The 22130-nt window shown below is 40.0% G+C and overlaps 1 protein-coding gene across 1 annotated transcript in view; it reads left to right on the plus strand.

Annotated features, from left to right (window-relative positions):
• The window catches only part of dntt (deoxynucleotidyltransferase, terminal), a 120855-nt gene that overhangs the window by 57566 nt on the left and 41159 nt on the right, over nt 1-22130 (plus strand). Inside the window, exons 9-10 of the mRNA XM_055018782.1 lie at nt 14866-15114; nt 15550-15633. Of these exons, the coding sequence (XP_054874757.1) occupies nt 14866-15114; nt 15550-15633 (333 nt within the window). The remainder of the gene's footprint in view (nt 1-14865; nt 15115-15549; nt 15634-22130) is intronic.

The raw sequence follows: 22130 nt of genomic DNA on the forward strand, positions 1-22130 counted from the left end.
GGTCGTGCTCTTATGTGGGCTGGTCTGAGGCATGAAACTCCAGGGCTGAAAATGAGTCCGTGGCTACATTTCATTACAGAAGGTCAGGAAGGTTACACAGCCTGGAATCTAAAGTTGATCAATAAACTGTAGGCTACAACTAACAAACAACGCAATGATTAACATTAAAATTATTTAATTACCATCGAAGAAGAACAGTAAAAGTTTTTATCCGTTATCACACACATTCGAATGACTGGATTACACTGCAGATGCGGACTTTTACTGAACTTGGAAAGGTCAGTTTTACTCACTGTGGTATTTAATTTAATCATACCTCCAGCTGCTCTCGTTTTTGTTGATTAATTTGTTTCTAAAATTCACAAACTGTAATTATTCTTAATATATTAATGATTTTTTTTTTTACTAATTTTGCCTTTGAATAAGACAGGGTAAGATTGTGCAAAAGCACATGGAATGTCAATAAAAACATAAAAATAAATGAGGAACATACATAGTAGTGTTGACATTGTGCAGCTTATTCTCTATGTGGAAAATCTAGATATTCTACCGATTGCTCTGGATTTGGAAAGAAAAACAATATTGGACAGTGTTACTTTATAAGATGGATACTGCACAGATTCTTCCATGGGAGGAACAATATTTATACTGCACAGATACAATGATTTTAATTTCATTCTTATTATAATTTCATATTTGAATGCCTAGATCTTTTGTTCTCTGTCACTGCTACTGGTTAGTCAACTTCAATCACAGTTTTTTTTTTTTTGTACTCGGTTGTGTTTTCTGTATTTGCAATGTTTTTGTCCAAATGCTGCACCTGTGTGGTTCAGATTGGTAAAGATTATTACTCCGCCAAGGAATGGTGGAGTTATGTGATGGTCAACATTGTTCAAAAACGGACAAACGGATTTGGAATAAATTTTCAGGGAAGGTCAGAAATGACACAAGGACCAACTGATTAGATTTTGGCAGTGATGCAGCTTATAGTCCATGGGTTTGCTAAAGATTTCTGTATCATTGCAAGATAGCAGTATGGCGTCTGTTCTGCCTCTCCTACACATAAACAGAGGGTAAGCCCTTATGTGGTTAAGTGAATGAAGCGCCATCTATTGGTCTTGTTTGTGTAAAGTGCAGGTGCTTAATAAAGTTATCAGGTTTGAATCATCCATTTTGAAGCTGTCCCTCAAGCCTGATCTGTATGTTCTACGGTGCTCTGCAGGAAACATAATCTTCAAGTTTATTTGATTGTATCAGATATTTGTACCATTTGTTAATATCATTTAATTGTTAGAACAGCAGAAGAGTATTTTGAGGATGTCTATGTAGACTTATTTGATTTATTGTATCCGTATTTATGCAGCCATGCTTGCTGTAGTATTCTCTAAGTCATTTGTTGTAACTGTATTTTAAGAGTAAATTTGTATTTCCTTTGTATTGTTTTACAGTTTACTGAGGACATAAACATCTGCCCTGTGCAACATTACCACAGACTACCGCCCATGAGAATAAAGATAGAATTGCACAGAACTTGATTGTTCCAGCTCTACATAGTGTTAAACTAGTTAAAATCTAAATGATTAACACTTCAGTAGGTTATACCACAAAACTGAGCTTTTATGCGGAGAACACAATATGTCTCCTAGCAACAAATTTCTTCATTGCTAAGGTCTTTGCTATCTATGAAGCTTCTGAAATTTTAATTGAAACATTTAAAACATAACCACAGGTGGAAGAGGTATTCAGATGTACTTTTTAAATTTGTTTTTATTCAAAAAACCTTGAAGAACAGATTAAGAGACAGCCCTGGTTTCCACTAGTGCCGGAGCACATGTGCAGACACACTTTCAATTTAATGCTTGTTGCTTATGTAAAGAAACCAAAACAATCTAAGTGTACTCCAATACAATTGGTCCTGCATGAAAAATCCTGATTAAGTAAAAGTACAAAAGTATTTACAGCAAAATGCAGTTGAAGTATGACAGTAAAAATATTGTTTTGATCTCTCTGATTGATACATTATTATTATTATTATTATTATTATTATTATTATTATTATTATTATTATTATTATGTCAACACTGAGGCATCAGTGTATCAGCAGCATGTTACTGTTGTAGCTGCTGCAGGTTTAAACTAGTTAATATCGAATCGCGTGACCTAAATGTGTAGCGGGCGGCAGGAATTGATGGGACTCAGAAACATCCCCACAATTTGATTAGTTGTTCTGTGTATCATTTCTGATGGATAAATCCGCAGCGGTGGATTTGTAGTAGGATCGCAATCATGTGATCGTCAGCAGGCAGCTGACATAGCATTCACTAGTTGTCATAGTTACAGTGACGCCGTGCTGCAATCTCGCAGTGATACAGAAATCTTGAACAAATCTGTGGATCCAGACTACAAGCCGCCTCACTGCCAAAATCTAATCAGGTGGTCCTTGTGTGATTTCTGAAAATTTCATCCAAATCCGTTGGTCTGTTTTTGAGTGAAGTTGCACACAGACAGAAAAACAGATACGATACGTACAAACATACGCCGATCGTCACATCTTCATTGGCGCAGTAATTAAACCATGGGGGAAGTTTAGAATCACTACTTGGTGGAGCCCGCAACAATTTTGATATCTGAAAAGTGAGCCTGACACAACAGTGCTTGTTTTATTTAATTTTTTTATTAATTTTTTTTTTACAGGATGTCAGTCCCCATAAAGTTTGGAAATCACAGGTTTAACCTTTAACATTATGTTGTATTTCAGAAGCTTGGTATATCATCAGTTGTGCAAAATCTTCATCCTCAAATTAACTTAAGCTCTCAGATAAATGTAGTGAAGTAGAAAGTACAACATTTCCCTCTGTAATGTAATGGAGTGGATATATAAAATAGCATAAAATTTAAATAGCTAAGTAAAGTAGAGTACGTTAGTAAATATGTTTTGTTACTTTCCACCACTGTAAATCGGACAGTAGCAAGTTGTAAAAACAGCCTGTCCATACTTGTCTTTAAATTTCCTTTACTATATTCATTTGCATCTATTTGAGACGTAACAGAACTCCTAATACACACAGAAACAAACCAAAAGCTGCCACAGAAATCTGATCTGAAACCAAAAACTTTGCTATTTATAATGATGTAATTGAACAGGAGTAAAACATTTATATTTCCTGATGTGTTATTGTGTTGTTGTTTTTTTGTGCTGTGAATTAAACTTCAATGATAGAAAAAAAAAACACCGTGAATGATCTGTCCTGATAATTATGTCCTGGTAATTATGGTGTACTCTCTGATTTACTATTGACTTTTCAGATGTATGGTAGAAACCGCAATCTTCCTTTCATTGTCACTGATAGATGCTGTAAGATTTCCAGTATGTTTTAATAATAAGGCATTTATTGGACATTATTCAGACCCATGTCCTTGGAAACCTTTTGTGTAAAACTCAGAGAGAAAGGTAGTACAGGTTCTGGCAAGTTAGCTTCTTGTAATGGCAACAGATTGGATAAAGATAAATAGATCCAGTAGAAATAGGTTACATTAGGAACTTTCAGGAGGGACCATGGGCAGCACTGGATATACCCTGTAATGCAAAATTAATCCTTTAATGGAAAATGGGCAAAAATGAGAAGTGGATGAACATGGAAAAGAGACACAAAGAATAGAGGCTGATTAAAGCAGTGAGAGAATGAAGACAAAGTGAGAAAATATGTGTGAGAGAGATAAAACACTGAGGCAGTAAATGTTAATGACAGTCTATGTTTACGTACACATGTTTAATTAGTGACTCTCCTTCAATTATGACAATCACTTCCTGCTAAATGACACTACTGGCACTAACATGACAACATTATATTGTATAAGGAATTTAAATAAGAACCTTTTACATTTATATTTACATGTTTTCCCTGAGAGGAGGCAGATGCCGAAGCTGGTCGAGTCAGTTCAGCATCTACAAGTTCTGTTATGCAAATGTTTTGAAGAATTGAATGCAAAACTAGAAAACTGACAAACATGCATCAACATAAATGTGTGCCCTTGTGATTTGGAATTCTGGAAGAACAGCAGGCTTTAGTTCTCTAAACCTTCCGTTGTGGCCTCCTTTGAAGCTGGAAAGGATTCACGAACCAAATGACATGTATTATTTTAACTAAAAAATAAATAAATAAAAAAAATGAAGTAACCGTTGTTTATATAACACATTTAAAACAACAGACATTGAGCCAAACTGCTTTCCAAGACAGAAATAATATTAATGTTACAAGTACGCCCAACACTGCACAGTGGCTTGGTGGTTAGTACTTTCGCCTTGCAGCTAGAAGATCCCCAGTTTGTATCCCCACCTTCCCAGGATCTTTCTGCATGGAGTTTGCATGTTCTCCCTGTGCATGCGCAGGTTTCCTCCTACAGTCGATAAACATGCTGAGGTTAACTGATGATTCTAAATTGTCTGTAGGTGTGAATGCAAGTGTGATTGTTTGTCTGTATATGTAGCCCTGTGATAGACTGGAAACCTGTCCTGGGTGTCCCCTGCCTTCACCCTAAGTCAGCTGGAATAGACTCCAGTCCCCCACGACTCTAATAAGGATTAAGTGGTGCATCGATAATGGATGGATGGATGGATGGATGGATGGATGGAAGTATGCCCAACAAGTTTAAATATTGAGGTTTAGATCCTACAAAATGAAATATAACAAAACCTTCCCCAACTAACTTAAATACTAAGGCTTAGAATCCATGAATAAGAGCATGCTTAATAATATATTTGTTTATTTTCTCATTTAAGTGATGAAAATCCAAATTGAACTTTGTGTTATAGTTTGATTGACATGTTTTCTTGATGTGTATCAACAGATTTTCTGTTTCTCCTTTTCTTGTCTATTAAAAATGTTTTTTTTCTTATTTTAAAAAAATGTTTTCAACATGTAGTTTTCACAGGACAGCATGAACCTTTAAGGCTACAAGATCGTGGCAGCCTGAATTAACTGAATCCGGTGTCATTGCAGGAGTTGTGTCTGATAATCTTTTGCGCTGAAATTTTCTACTAACCTAACTGCATAGAAAGCATACACTACTGTTCAAAAGTTTGGGGGAAATGTCAGCTTGATGAGGAGACTGGAGTTGATGAGAGATGGAGTCATACAGGTCCTGAGGTTCAGAGGTAGGTGAGGACTTTACGTGAACCTTCATGTGTTTGCGCAGGGAGCTGGGATGTGTGTAAGACTTAGTGCAGCCCAGTGTTCTGCAGTTGTAGGGCTTTGAGGCCGTTTGGACCTGTGAGTGCTTCTTTCGATTACTGCTGTTAGTGAAGTGCAGCTCGCTAAATTGACACTGGAATGGCTTCTCACCTGTAACACAAACACCACGCTCATCATTGTCACAGTCGAAAACGGACACTCCACCTAATTTTGCAATTTGCAGTCAACTAATATCTGTTGTACTTACAGTATACACTACCGTTCAAAAGCTTGGGGTCACTTAGAAATGTCCTTATTTTTGAAAGAAAAACATTTTTTTCAATGAAGATAACGTTAAATTAATCAGAAATACAATCCAGACATTGTTAATGTGGTAGATGACTATTCTAGCTGGAAACAGCTGATTTTTAATGGAATATCTACATGGGGATACGGAGGCTCATTTCCAGCAACCATTACTCGTGTTCTAATGTTACATTGCTAATTGTGTTAAAAGGCTAATTGATGATTAGAAAACCCTTGTGCAGTTATGTCAGCACATGAATAAAAGTGAGTTTTCATGGAAAACATGATAACTCACACCTGTAGAACAGTAGTTTATGATGTCTGCCTTCAGAGCAGCTTTACTTCCAATTCCATGTTATGCTGGAGCCTTTAACCAAGCATGATGACACACTGCACAGAAAAACTCGATATCCAATAATGAAAACCTAACATGTTTGGATGGTATTACTCAGAGGAAAATGTACAGTAGATGCCTTTCTGTTAAAGACCAAATGAGAGGACGTGGAAGGACTGTTTTTTTGAGAACAATGGCTCCCTCCTGAGATGAATATATAGTTTGAGAGGGTCCTGAGAGGACGTAAGTGCTTGATGAAAAGCAGGATCGTGCTGTCTCATCGAAGTACTGGCTTCTTTTTGACATCACAGGGTTTAAAAATAAATCCCTCCCTCCTCCGTCCCTTTTCCATCCACACCTCCGCATGACTGCACTCCTTCAGAGGTCCATACTGACGATAATTACCTCCTACTTACTGTATGTTATTGTGGGGAGCTCTCACCACTTGCAGTCACTTACACTCATTATAGGTAGAGGGAGAAAGGTTAAGGTGCGAAAGTACGTGTGAATGTGCGGGGACAGAGCGGCAGGACGGATGTGAGACAGTGAATTAGGTGGGAAGGCAGGTGATAAAAAGGCTTTAGGAACCCAAGAAGGGGTTACCGTGATCTGACCAGAAGCGTTCTTCTCAGCAGGGCAGGTGGAACAGGGATGGAGAGGGGGGACCGGTCTGGAGGGACGAGGACACAAGAGACAGTGATTAAGTGGAGGTAGCAGAGGTTGACTCTAAGTCGTGTAACCTTGTCATCTGCAATCGAGCCCCCGGGGACCAGCGTGTCTTCAGTCAGGCCTAATATCATAGCCAGCCTCAACACCCCCCAAAACCCACCCCCATCCATCCAACACCCCTCTCCAGCCTGCAGGGAGTTAAAAATACATCTATCTAGAAATGTCCTTGTAAAAAGGGGTTCATCATTTTTTTCCCTCCCCCCTCCTCCCCTACTGCTGATATTCTGAAAGCATAACTTGGGGGCAGAGGCAAGGTCAGCCACCAGCTTCTATGGCAGACAGATGAGTTTCAGCTTGGCCCTGGTAATAGCAATGGAGAGACACAGAGAGCCATGTTTCATCCTCCATCCATCTATCATCTCTGTCTCTAAATACCATAAGCGCTGCTTTCTGAAGGCTGAGCTCTGTATGCATTGCTATCATTACAATGCCATTCAGCTCAGGCTTTATTTCTCCACAATAGGTCTGAGTCAATGTGGTTAGGGATTGCAGAGTTTTCCCTTTGGTTGAATAAGTGATTCAGACAGAGCTGCCCATACAGCTGAGGTTATTTGGCAGTCACATAGAGTTAGTCGCTTGAGATCTAAGTAAACCCTGAGCAGCAGTGGCTACTTTGACTGACACCGAGAGGACGCACATACAGAACGAAATGCTGCACTTTCATTTCAGCCATCAGTCTCTTTCATTCTTGCCTATCACGGTCAAAGCGCAGTTCAAACCGTCCTGGCTAACATGCGCTAATCTGCAACTTGAAGGCAGGCTTTGATATCCCGCCAGTGCTCTGGACTGCTGCGACCACTCGTCACACTCTCTCCAGAAAGTAAATAATAAATAGAATAAAAAACAGATCACCCGTTAGATCACACTTTTGACAGCCATGTTCACGTGGCTCCTTTATTTTTGTGTCAGTGCTCAGAGGCGAAGCTTTGGGGGAAAGATTATCTTCCCGCTGTCCTCTTCTGTAATTCCCTCAGTAAACAGTTCTGTTGGAATAAGCTTACTCTCAGATGCTTTCTGACATTACCTGCTGCGTAGGAGATGATTAGAGCGCTATTGGGCTAAACAGCCCCCGGCGACGCAGAGACGGGGGGCTTCATGACATCCTGTTTTTATGGTGGATTTGTGAGTGTATGTGTGTCACACTGAAAGAGAGAGACTGAGTGAAAGCAGCGCTGCCGTACTGTACTGAATGTGTGTAGGCAGCAGAGCCACAAACCTGATTCACTGAGGGCGTCTGCATTCAGCAACCTAATGGTCTGTGCAACTGTCACCATAACTCATTAATACTCTTCTCTGAAGGCATCACTGTGATTCAAGGCTGAAGGGAATCCACTTTCCAGGAGGGGCTGAAATATTCGCTACATTTGGTGCTCTGTGCATCGCATGGCTAAAGACCTTCTCCCACAGCTTGTCTCAAGTGTGGCTGAGGGGGATTTTAATTTCAGATTAGTCAGTATTTAAGTGCTTTTATGCTGTCATTCTGGCCTCATTATCTAAGTGGGAACTGTCACTGCCTTTAGCTAAGCTATTACCAAATGTAAAGGGAACTTTAAGAATCCCTATCCCTGCTTGTTATTGGAAGGTGAATGGTTATCTGTAATTGCAGAAGGAGAGCGGTCCAGAGGTGCAGCAGAGGGTGACATCAAGATTTTTTGCCTGCAGTTGCACAACAAACGAGTTTGCTTCTGAAGATAATTAGAGGTGGGAAAGTGAGGAGTGGCCTGGCGATTTCTTTGAAATTTTCTCCTCATGTGTCACTCAGTTTTTTCAACACCTTGGATTTCTCGGAACCCTCTTTCTCGGTGCCAGAAAACGCTGTCCTCATCTGATAATGTGCCGTTGGACTGTTTTGCAGCACATACACTACCAGTCAAAAAATCTGGACACACCTTCTCATTCAGTGTTTTTTCTTTATTTTTTACTGCTTTCTACATTGTAGATTCTCACTGAAGACATCAAAACTATGAAGCAAGATATATGGAATTATATAGCAAACAAACGATTGTAAAATAACTGTAAACATGTTTCATATTTTAGATTCCTCAAAATAGCCGCCCTTTGCTTTGATGACAGCTTCGCAAACCCTTGGCATTCTCTTGATGAGCTTCATGAGGTCGTCTCCTGAAAGGGTTTTCACTTCACAGGTGTGCCTTGTCAAGGTTAATTTGTGGAATTTCTTGTCTCCTTAATGGGTCCATCTGATGGTTGGGACCATCAGTTGTGTTGTGCAGAAGTCAGGTTGGTACACAGTTGACAGCCCTATTTGACAACTGTTAGAATCTATAGTATGGCAAGAACCAATCAGCTAAGTGAAGAGAAATGACAGTCCATCACCCAAGAAACACAAGGAATGGACATTAGACCAGCAGAAATCTGTGATTTAATCTGATGAGTCCAAATCTGAGATCTTTGTTTCCAACTGCTGTGTCTTTGTGTGACACAGAAAAGGCAAACGGATGGTCTCTACATGCATGGTTCCTAATGTGAAGCATGGAGGCGGAGGTGTGATGATGTGGGGGTGCTTTGCTGGTGACACTGTTGGGGATTTATTCAAAATTGAAGGCACACTGAACCGGCATCCTGCAGCAACTGCCATTCCATCCGGTTTGAGTTTAGTTGGACCATCATTTAGTTTTCAACAGGACAATGACCCCAAACACACCCCCAGACTTTGTAAGGCTTTTTGACCAAGAAGGAGAGTGATGGAGTGCTGTGTCAGATGACAGGGACTGGAAGAAAAACCATTAAATGAGAAGGTGTGTCCAAACTTTTGACTGGTAATGTACTAAACTATGACATTTTTGTGATATTTTGAATGACGTACTAAAATATGACATTTTCGCGACATTTTGGACAACATACTAAACTATGACGTTCTTTTCATTTTTTTTTCTTTTTGACTGGTAGTGTATTCAGGCAATGCTGACAAGGTGTTTAATGTTTTGTGATTAACCTCAGTCATCAGCTGGACAGGCAGTGTGGCCGCTCGCTGCACTCGCTTTCGCAATTACTGCTCTTTAAGGAGAGTGAAGCAGATTTATGGCTACTGAGAGGAGAGTAGTATCCCAACAATTACGCCGTGTGCTGGAATTAAACTGACAATTTGTAATCTTAATCGCCTTAACACTGCTGCATCCAGGGAGGAGCGTAATCAGCTAGGGCAAGGCCCCGAGGAAATCAATTCATGGACTATCTGTCTTTTTCCACCTTGTCTCTTTTTCCTGTTATCTACTCGTCCACCTATTTCTCACTTTCTCTTACAGGTTGAACACTTTATTCTCTAACTCTCTTGCACTCACACTCCATTTCATTCTTCTCTACTCTTATGGCCTTGTTTCTCATCAGTGACCCTCTCTCCTTCTCTCTCTTCAACACACTGACATCTCACCTGGCAGATATTTTCATTATCTAAGGAGTGGAACCATTTACCAGGGAATGGGCTTCAGCCATCTACTATGGCTGACTGAAGCCTCGTTTCTCTGTTGGATCTTATATTCGGCCGTCCCATTTTTTTAACCACTCCAGGCTCAAATCAGACTGATAACAAGTGAGTGCATGTTCCCGCAGTGGCCCACGTCCCTTTAAAGCCCTTCTTTGTTTTCAGTCATGACAACAGCTGCAATTTTTTAAAAGCTTTATTTAACCAATAAAGACTTTGCTCTCGATTTAATCACTGAACTGATTTCATTCATGTATTCATTTTAGAAGTATCAACATGATTTACTGCAAAATCTAAAAGCCAGCTTTTCTTCATTTCAACATCAATTTACTCTACTTAGTGAGCACACAGTAAGATTTTCAAAAATGAAATGAAATGAAAATTTGCCTAAAGCGTGCTAAGCCCACTGTGAGGAGAATTTTCCCCAAAAGCAGTGACATTGCTGACGAAGTGCAAACAAGACTAAAAGTAATTTTACACACTTGATGGAGATGGAGCTCTATAATGTTAGCGTTTTGATTTTCTCGAGTAGTTTTTGAGTCTTTTATTTCTGTTCACAGTGACACAGTTATAAATCTGGATGTGTCAGGAATTATCTGAAGGGAAGGTTAAAGGGCTTAAAGCAGCAAGTTTCCATTCATTTGACTCAAAATGTACAACTTAAAAGGATAGTTTGGTTTCTTTGAAGTGGGACTTCATGAAGCGCACTACCGTTCCATAGAACGTTCGTTCGATAGAATAGTCATTTACCACATTAACAATGTCTAGTCTGTATTTCTGATTAATTTAATGTTATCTTCACTGAAAAAAGCTTTTCTTTCAAAAATAAGGACATTTCTAAGTGACTCCAAACTTTTTAATTAACTTGTCCATAGTGAATCCCCTACAATGGATTGAAGTCAGCAATAAATAATACATTTTGGCCACCTAAAAAAAGTTTTAACAAAAACACAATGTCAGTCAATATCAGTTACACTCTATTTGTGTGACTATTAGTGAGCTTAGTGTGTAGTCTAGACTATAGCAGATAAAACACTGACTATGGATAAGCACATCATACCTGAGCCCTGTGCAAGACTGTTTTCTTAATCCTGCTGAGGCCTAGTCCAGATCACCAATACTGCTTCCAACACATCTGTGTTCCCTCCTATCCACAACTGCACACATCCTGACCATTTACACCTGCACAATATAGGGTTCCATTGATTTCGTGTTTTCTGCTGCTCCAAAGGGGAGACGGTATTTTTCTGTGTTTTGTTGCTAAAGTGTTGCATACTTGTCTGTAATAATAATACAAAATTATGACGTGCATAAGAAGTCATTATTCTAGGGCCTGTAGCACACACATTTCATACCCTGGTTGAACAAATATTGTTTAATTTGTGTAGAAATAGAGTCAGTTGTATATCAACCCTTTGCACATTTGTCTGCTTCTTTTCCATCTTTGTCAGTGTCAACTGGGAAAACATGTCAGATTTGCCTTGCTTTGCTGTTATTGACTCCATCCTTCTGGTTGCAGTAAATCCTGAGACCTGCAGATTATTTTTGACTGCCCACTCAGGCTTGCAGCAAATTTGTCATTGCCCCCTAATGCAAGATTTGCATTGGGTCCCATGTGACCCCAGGGATCCCAACCCCAGTGTCTCCTACTTTATATAGCTCCGTTTCAAAGATACCAGACTACTCCTTCAAGCTTTCAGCTACACAGGACATGGAGTTTAATTTAAAGGTTAGCTGACTGGCTGAATGAAAGTTCTGTTGTCACTGCTTTAGAATTTTTTACATTTTTTTTAGTAGCATGCCATTTTTTGTTCGATGGCAACCACTAAATGTTTGAAATTGATGCTGTTTATTGATTATCATGATGCTATATTCTTATATTTATTAGATATTCAGTCAGGTCCATACATATTTTGACACATACACAATTTACAGTATATACACCGCCACAATGGATTTGAAATGAAATAATCAATTTGTGCTTTAAGTGCAGACTTTCGGCTTTGAGGGTTTTTACATCCAAATCAGGTGAACGGATTAGGAATTGCAACACATTTTATGTGTCCTCCACCTTTTTAAGGGATCAACAGTAACTGGACAATTGGATGCTTAGCTGTTCCATGGTCAGGTGTGTGTTATTCCCTCATTATTCCATTTACAAGGAGCAGATAAAAGGTCATTTTAAGTTTGGTATTTATGTTTTAAATCTGGTGAGGTCAACTCTCAATATGAAGTCCAAAGAGCTGTCACTATCAGTGAAACAAGCCATCATTAGGTTGAAAAATCAAAACAAATCCTTCAGAGAGATCGAAAAAACATTAGGTGTGGTTAAATCAACTGTTTTGTAAATCCTTAAAAAGAAAAAAAAGCACTGGTGAGCTCAGCAACACCAAAAGACCTGGAGGACCACATAAAAAACGTGTGTTAGATGACAGAAGAATCCTTTCCGTAGTCGAGAAAAACCTTTAGAAGAGCTGCCTTACTGCACAATCCATGCATCCATCCATCCATGATCTATACTCCGCTTAATCCTCATTAGGGTCATGGGGGGCTGGAGTCTATCCCAGCTGACTTAGGGTGAAGGCAGGGGACACCCTGGACAGGTCACCAGTCTGTCACAAGGCTACACATAGAGACAAACAATCACACTCACAGTCACACCTACAGACAATTTAGAATCACCAATTAACCTCAGTATGTTTTTAGAATGTGGGAGGAAGCCGGAGTATCCGGAGAAAACCCACACATGCACAGGGAGAACATGCAAACTCTACTCAGAGATACTGGGAAGGCTGGAACGCAAACCGGGGATCTTTTAGCTGCAAGGCGGAAGTGCTAACCACCGAGCCACTGCTGCACAGTCCATATTTTCTGCAAAATCTTTCTTTTTGATAGGTTTCTGTCCAGAGTTGCTGCTGTTTCCAGAGTAAAGGGATTATGAAAAGAGTTACATGCACATGGTGGAATGGGAGGACAAAGTCGCCTAAACTAAGCAACTGGCAGACTTATACCCGCAGCCTATATCTGATGATACAAACTAGTAAATCACTGAAATTGATATAATTAATTCTGTTTCAGTTCCCATGGCAGTCCATCCTACCTTAAAACCAAAAAGGAACAAAGAAAATTGTTTGCCTGGGAACCATATTTATGCACTGGATAAGTAAAAATTTAACCTGCTGGTGGAGTATAGGAAAAATCAGTTCACAAAAGCCATTAGGATTCATCTTCTTGGGACTTTGAATTTTTGTAACAAGTTGATGATATTTGACAGACGACCCTTAAAAGAAAAAGTCAAAAATCAGTCTAGATATGAATCCTCATTTACTGACCATCAGTATATCACAGAGATAACAGGACGGTACAGAGTCTTATCATAGATCAGAGCATCCATCAGTTCACTAGACATCATACCCAGAAAATTCCACTCATTCCTCCACCCACTATTTCAAGATGGCAAAAATCCAGCCTCTTTGAAAGAAACAAAACCTTGACTCTACCACTTTCAGTGCCTCCAGGCTTGTATCTGTGCTGCCTTTTATCTCCAGCATTATGGAGAATCTAGTTCTGAAGCAAGTTGCAGTGCTCAAGGAAACCAATAACATTTTGTGAGAACTGCAGTCAGGTTTCTGACTGAACCACTTCACTGAAACTACCTGTGTAGAGACTTTGAATGAATTTTATGATGATGGTGCTCTGTGATGGGGCTGTTGCATTAAAGTCCAGCATTTGGTCACAAATATTCCCAAAGATTTACTAGGTTTCAAATACGGGGCTGGTTTCAGAGGAATGTACCAGAATGGTTCTAATCATAGCTTCAGTGTACCTAAAGGCTCGATTCCTTTCAAGTTTGTCAGACTGTCCATGTCTGCCTGACTGACAGTCATTGCTACACCAATAATATTCAGCCCAATGTTCCAGTAAAACCTTTTACTCAAAAATATTGAAAGGAATTAAATCATTTTGCGGCGCACACACGCAAGACTGAATGTCATCTAACTTTCTGCAGCTTATCTGTATTACCAGAGAAGTTTGGATTGCCTGGAAAAAAAGGGGAATCTGTTAGTCTATTAACAAATATCACACCATGAATTGAAACATTTACAGTAATTGTGCTTTTTGATCCGAATTTAAACCTTGAGCCGTATTCCACTAATTGAGTCTTTTTAAAATAGAAATTAAATAATTAAATAGTTCCTGCCAGTCAGTGGCAGAGGCATCATAATGAAGGTTCTTATATCGGATTGTCTTAATTATGCTGACAAGACATGACTCTGGTTTGGAAGAATAACTGCTTTTGATTAGGGCAACCACATTACTCCACATGTAGAATCCTTCATTTGCGTCAGTTTCAGAACTGATCAAATCAGTTAATTGGTCTGATTTAAAGAAAAACTCCAGTTTATTTCAACTATTTCTCATAATTTGTCCATTGTGGCTCTAATGGTCATTCTAACTTGTCAGGCTCCAACTCCTCTGTACAATTCTGAGATGAAAGTGTGATCAGCAGCTTACTTACGGATTATACTTCAATATTTTTGACATGCGATGAGGCTGTGTGCAGGCTTTGCTCCTCAGATAAGACCGTTTTTTGGATGCTCTGAAGTTTGGGCCAGAGATGAAAGGTGACCGGATTTTCACTGTCAGGGCCCCTGGGTGCTCAGTTGAGAAAGATAGACCGGCTGTCCTCCTTCAAGTCCCTTCCAAGACCCATGCAAGAAGTGCTGTCATATTTCAAGTGTAGTTCCTTTACTAAATGGTTATATTTAACGATCTAAGCTAACATTAGTGGTATTTTATAAAACTAAAAGACTATAAAGCCTATAAAGACTATAAACTTGCAAATTTCTATCTGGGCTAAAATACTCCGTTTTTCTCTTCATCAGGGCATTCTTCTCTTCTGTGAACACCAGGCCTCCACCTTTGATATGTCAAAGCTTCCCAGCCACAGGTTTGAAGCCATGGATCACTTTGCAAAGTGCTTCCTGATCCTGCGGCTGGAGAACAGCCAAGTGGTGGGAGGTCTGCACGATGCCGAGGAGGGCGGCCGGAGCTGGAGGGCTGTACGAGTGGACTTGGTGTCGCCACCTATAGACCGTTATGCCTTTGCTCTCCTTGGCTGGACTGGCTCCAGGGTATGAATAATTATACAGACTGAATGGCAGTGAGGTAGATGCAGGAGAAACATGTGGGAGGATAATAAAAATTGCAGTAGTTACAGTGTTTCATGATCATTTCTTGTTTGTTTCAACACCATATCATAAAAGGTCACCTGGATAAGGTCAGGGTAAATTTTACTTTACTGAACATAGAGTAAATTTTAAACCAGGTTCTAGAGACACATGCTGCATTATAAATGACTAAAACATGATAAAGTACATATGATGAAAATAATATATCAGTAAAGCCTGATATCTCAAAACCATCTTGCTAATGACATAAAAAGGGCTACCATAGACGTCCTCCCGGAAAAATAAGTGCACTCAGACCTCACTATTTCCTTTCAATGCTATAAAACAGACAAATAAAACAGATATTTCATTTCAGACTATTGATCCTTTCTTCTACAGCAGTTTGAGAGAGACCTAAGGAGGTTTGCTCGGATGGAGCGGCGAATGCTTCTGGACAACCATGCCTTGTTTGACAAGACCAAGGTACTGTGTTACATTAGACACACAATGGCATTTCATCATTTTGTTCTGAGGCAGCTAATAATTAGCAAAACACAGCGTATTAGAGTACTGCACGGCTACATTAGTTAAACTCGGCGGTCAACAGTATCTCAACACAAGAATTGTACTGACATTTATATTATAGAGAATAATCACTGTGTACAAGCTGGTATCAGAATTGGTAACAGTTGATAGAGGCTGTAGAATGAATATCCCAGTATAAGCATTGACAGGCTGGTAAGTCCTATAAGGCTAAAAGTTAAGTTTAAATTGCTACATAGAATAAATATGGCATGTTTTATGCTTAAGTAAATCTTATTTTTCACAATAAATATATAGATTTTGTGCATTTCATATCTGCATCTGGTAAGAGTTGACATAACAAGAAAAGCACTCAGAGAGCACAGTACTCCACCAGGGCTGTTCACTCCCTCCATACGGCATTGTCAGAAATTAAGCATTTTTTAAAAATGCAGTATTTGTTTATTAGTTATTGATGATCAGACATCAAGACAACATACAATGTGGCCATTTAATATAGCTGTACCCACAAACAAAATGACCTTGTGTCATGCATGTGTATGTTATGTACGGATACCAAATCACATGACCTAAATATGTAGCGGGCGACAGGAATTGATGGGACTCAGAAACACCCCCACAATTTAATCAACTGTTCCTTGTATCATTTCTGATGGATAAGTCCCAATAAGTCCGCAGCGGTGGATTTGTAGTAGGATTGCAGTCATGTGACGCCGTACTGCTATCTCGCAATGATACAGAAATATTTAACAAATCCATGGATCCAGACTATAAGCTGCATCACTGCCAATATCTAATCTTTTGGTCCTTGAGTCACCTCTGACCTTCCCTGAAAATTTCATCCAAATCCATTACTCCGTTTTTGAATAATGTTGCTAACAGACAGACAGACACACAAACCAACGCCAATTGTCACATAACTCCACCATTCCTTGGCGGAGTAATAATCTTTACCAATCTGAACCACACAGGTGCAGAATTTGGACAAAAATCACTGCAAATATAGAAAACATAACCAGGTACAAAAAAAAACTGTTACTGAAGTTGACTATCCAGCAGTAATGATGGAGAAAAAAAGATCTAGGCACTCAAATATAAAATTTGGATAAGAATGAAGATAAAATGATTCTATCTCTGCAGTATAAGCATTTCTCCATCCATGGAAGAATTTGTGTAATATGTTTTTCTTCTTATAGAATGATACTGTCCAATATTATTTTTCCAAATCCAGAGCAATCTGTAGAACATAGAGCACCTGAATATTCTCCCTGCACAACACCAGCATATTAGACATAGGGAAAAGCCAATATTGTGCATCTCTACTATATAGTAGACATTCCTGAAGTGATTTGTTTTTCTGACTGGGTAAATCCACAAAGTGCATATTTTAGTGCCAAAACTGTATCAACTGGAGGTCTGAAACTGAAAAGTTACCTGTGCAAAAATCAGTGGTCGTGGTCAAGTTGAATTCATGTTTTAGTTTTCACAGATGTTTTTTGAAATGAGAGAAGAAAGGCCATGATTCGTCTGGTAACTGCTGCAGATTTAACTTGACAACTTCATTGTGATGTGAGAACTTCTCCTGTCACAGTGAATTTACAACAGTTGTGTCAAACCGGTGACCTTTCAGTTTGTGGAGATGGAAACTGCTTTTGTTTGCAATATTACTTTGGGATTTAAGCAGCTGAGACAAGTGGACTGTTACACAGAACTTCTGCCCAGAACAATTTGAAGCGCTGTGCTGAACTATCCAGAATATATGGCGTTAATGCTATCATGGTGACACTGTGCTGGCGAGTGGCCTGTGACCAGAAGTCAGTGTCTTTAAGTGCATGTATAAAGTAAAGTTTAAACAATGAGAAATCAATTTATACTCTGAGAGTACATTGATGAAAACACGACTGAACGTTTTCCTTGTAGACAAGCTGTAATTCAGCATAGAACTACTGATACAGCAGCTTTTATGTTCACCATGATTCTCACCATTGTTCTGTTGCTGTTGTAGCTCAAACTAATATGGCTTTGTAAGAGTCTTTGAATGGACTATTATTACATGCAAGAGAGTGGCCATTTAAGATGTAAAACGTGAAAGTGTCAGTGGATCAGTTTTTGGTTGTAGCACAACTCATTAGCTTTTTATTTATTTTTATCACTTTTGTAGTGTTGTACTAGGAAAAGTTCATGAAAAAAGGAAATTTGAAAAACAACAGAATTTTATGTTTGCTTGAGATTCATTTTTACTATTTCACAAAAGCGTTGCTGCACATAATGGCAGATGGAAACACCTTTTCTGGGTAAGTTCTGATGCAGTGAACATTTAACTACATCCGGACTCTACAATGTGCCCTAAAATATACTGTCATCTGTATATATGAGCATATATAGACATTACAATAGACTGTGAGAAAGCGTGAGAAGAAAGAGCACAGACCACCAGATCAGCTGTTTTATACAATCACCTGGGATTCAGCACAGCATCTCTTAGTGTGTGTTTAAGAATCTGGATAGTGAATTACTGCTAAACCTCTGTTCCTCAGAGGTTATTGGAAGGATGAGGGCCAGCGCTCTGGGATGCCACAGTGAGGAAAAGCTATCTCAAATTATTCGGTGCAATATGCATTTGCTCTCTGAGCGAGCAGAAAGTTGATACTGGAGTGAGAACAACATTTTTAATTATAGCACAGTGCTTGGTGGGAGGTGGGCAGGGTTTGGCAGGACCACGCTCCAGCTCTCTCACACATACAGAAATAAATGCACTATGTATATGAGCCCATCAGCAAGTTCAGTGAGCAAAGTACATCTTAATGTTTCAGTATATGAAAGCACAAGCTTGTTAATGTAAAGGTAATTGCACTGGGGAGTGCAGGGTTCATTTACACATTTCCAAATTAAATAAACCACATCTTACCTTACACAGTGATGTAAAGTTGCACAGTGAAGGAGAAAAACCTATTTACAGGATAACTCATGTAATTCAGTTATCAATTAACTCTATATGCCCACTGTCCCTGAGCTAATTAGATTCTCTTTAGGAATGTCTTTCCCTTTGTTGGAATTGTGTACATAATTGGCTCGAGGAAGGATAAAACAGTGGATTGGAGCGTTTTCATGGAGTGGCTGTAAGTCTCATGCAGTGGTGGGAATGGTGTGATGTTAAGATGTGCTGTCATAATTAGTAGCCTGTGACAAGAGCTTCTGACTTTGCACATGAGACATTTTTAACCGATTGTGGCGAGTGTAGCGAGGAGGGCTAAACAATATGGGGGGAGCTTAGAGCCAAGGCCGTGGTCAAAAGTGCCCAATAGCTCTAAGCTAGGCTCGACAACGCCACCTTGGGTAAACCCCCAAGGAAAGTTCTGCCTCTAGTAGTTCGTCTGAGGCACACAGGTTTGTACGCCACCAAGCAGGAGATGTGGTTGTTCTAATAAAATTAATCACATTTTTATTAAACAATCGATTAAAAATCAATTAAAAAAACTAAGTAAAACAAGAGGAGGGGAGGTGCAATGGGTCAGAGGTTTGCTTACCATGTGGCAGTGTGTCAACGAAGGGGAAGACCAGGGCCCAGGGGGAGGTCACCAGGTGAATAAAGAATCACACGCACACGTGAAGGACTAATCCAAAAAAAATACCCAGAGTTCACACGTCACACGGGGGGGTACCACTGCCAGTGACACCACGCCACTACCACAGGCGCTATGCCTCTCAAACAAAGAGGGGAATTTGTGAGGAACACACAAATGAGAAATAACAGACAAAATAAACCAAAAAATAAACTATAGGCGAAAACAATTGCCTATAAACTAATAACCAAATCAAGAAAGAAACATTTCAACTCAGAATACAAAATACCAAAAACATACAAAAGAACAGGGATATTAAAGTTCAAAATTATACTGCAGAAACAAAACCAGTCCCTAAAAAGACAGCTACCAAAATAACAAAATGAGAAATCAATACTAATTTGAGATTAAACTAATACGGGCCCTAGGGCCAAACAAAAAAGAAACAAAACCCAAACAATAACCAACAAATGAAGCAGTGTCCCCCACTGGTTACACATAAAAAAAGAGAGGGAGAACTACAGTTAAAAACAGGTGAGAATGTGCAATAAAAAAACCAAATCCCAAGCTGCTCCCTCTGCGCTGGCTGACACTGTGAGGAGGCAGACCAGGCAGACGAGGCAGTGAAGTATTAGCGAGGCTAGCTGCAGTTAGCCGTATAGCTAGGGTTGCCACCCGTTCCTTAAAATACGGAATTGTCCTTTATTTAACAATTAATTGCTGCGTCCTATATTGATTCAATACGGGACGCAAACTGTTCCGTATTTTCATAAATGTCCTATACACGTCTGTCACACACTCATCAAAACCGTACAATGAACAAAATAAAACACAGGAAATATTAAGGGCAGCCAATTGCATCTTCCTTAGACCTGTGTAGCGAAGAAATAACATTGGTGTCTGTGAGCAGCCGGCTGTGAACAGGTACAGTCTGCAAATTGCAAAACTGCTGCAACAGCGAAGAGAGACACAAATATTCAATGACTTCACTCTTATATACTGTAATGTCACCAAAATCACTGCAGCCTTCAACTGGCTCCTGTTGACACCAATGTTATTCCTGCAGCTTGAAAGACAGCTACTTTTGATCAAACTGGGATTGTAGCACATTGTCCACCTTACAGTGATTTGAAAGAGGTATCATTTATGTTTTGCCAAAGTATATTTAATGAGTTATTGATGCCGGAAGTCCGAATGTGTGAATATCTTTCCAATTTTACTGAACCGTGGCCCTGAGGAGCATTTGTATGTTGTGCATCAGCTTCAAGCCTCAGCTTTCTTTTGTCTGTGATTTACAGCTATCACATGTTAAGATGCAGTGTTGAAAGTACAACAGCCTCAGTGTAAAAAAAGATTGACGCGACTCTTCAGTCACAGGACTCTATTATTCACCAGGGGAAAGTTTATAGTACTGACAAGACGACAACAAAAAAATCCAGGGAACCATCAATCTTTGTGACAGCCATCTTCGAAGCTCGTGTTTATCCTATCCTCGCAACTATTCATTGCATCCTGTAAGGCACCCAGGCTCATTACCGATGCATAGGGCAGACAGGCAAGCCGTTTGAGTTGCGAGTCGAATGGGACAAGGGTGTAAGACGTATCAGTGAGCGGATCGACAGGGAAGACACCCTGTCACCGCAATGTCCCATCAGCTGCTCCCTGGGGACAGAGGTCAGAGTCCCCAAGATCACTTGGTAGCAGCTTCTTGACAGATATTATACACAACCAGCCAACTCAGATGGTGTTTATTCAAATGCAAGGGCAGAGCCAGGCTTGCTGACAGTGCAGCCATCCGTGCACTGGAGTGGACAGAGGAAATCGCACGCAAACACACACTCTTCAGAAAACCTGCATGCATTTGCTGGAGTTTGATCAGGGAAGAAGCTAAGTTGATGCACAATGAAGAAAAGTAGTTTTGAAGAACTTCGAGGGGCGAAGAAATGCACCCACATGTGGAGGTTTATAGCAGAAAAGCATCGGCCTGTGGAGGATTTAAAAGTGCAGTGAAACAAGCCAAACTACTGATGCACAGTCCTTCGCTACAGCAGCACCATCGCTTCCCAGTGCTGTTTCAAGGTCAGCAGAAAGCTGAACAGGGTACATTCAGACAGAACCGTGTAACTGTATGACCCATTTTTCATTCTGCGCTCCACATCACAGCCATAATTAACGTAATGAAGATCAATTAACTGTCCCGGTGTCTGTCCTGTCAACACTTATGCTCTCTCAGGGCAGGAGACGAAAAGCGTCTCCCTTTTCCTGTCCACGCTCACCATCGTTAATTGGTTGGACGTATGGCTGAGGACAAGGCGATAATGGCTCTTTCATCTTTTCCGTGTCCTTTCTAATTGGCCAGCAGTTTTGGAGAGATGCTGCGTGGCTCGTGTGACTGGTGACAGAGAAACAGGGGAGCGGTGAGGACTGATGTCTGATTAAAGGGGAGACATCTCAGCTAAGGACCAAAGGCGGTCATTTAGAGGACTTTAATCTTGTGGGCTTCAGAAAGGCTCTCAACGGACACAAGCCCCGACACAAGTTTCCGTCTTATTATAAAATGCTTACAAAAAGATTAGAGGGCTATACTCAAGCTAATGATCTCCTCCCAATTAAGAATAGGCTCAGGGGGAATCTTCAAATCACACTGGGAGTGGGCTTCACAACTGTCACATAGAAACAGTGACTTAGAGTTCATATACTCCAAACACGTTCCCAGTTTCAAGCATTTACTGTGCTGAAAATGATGCCATTCGAACGCAGGTGACAGCCAAGGAACAGCAGCGAAATGGCTGAAGGTGCAGGTTCTGGTCCATAGTGGGAACATAATCAAAGCAATTACAGGAAACAACCCACAACACAAGATTTTATGGGTGT

The sequence above is a fragment of the Amphiprion ocellaris genome, chromosome 16 (genome assembly GCF_022539595.1).
Source record: "Amphiprion ocellaris isolate individual 3 ecotype Okinawa chromosome 16, ASM2253959v1, whole genome shotgun sequence".
NCBI classification, from domain to species: Eukaryota; Metazoa; Chordata; class Actinopteri; family Pomacentridae; genus Amphiprion; species Amphiprion ocellaris.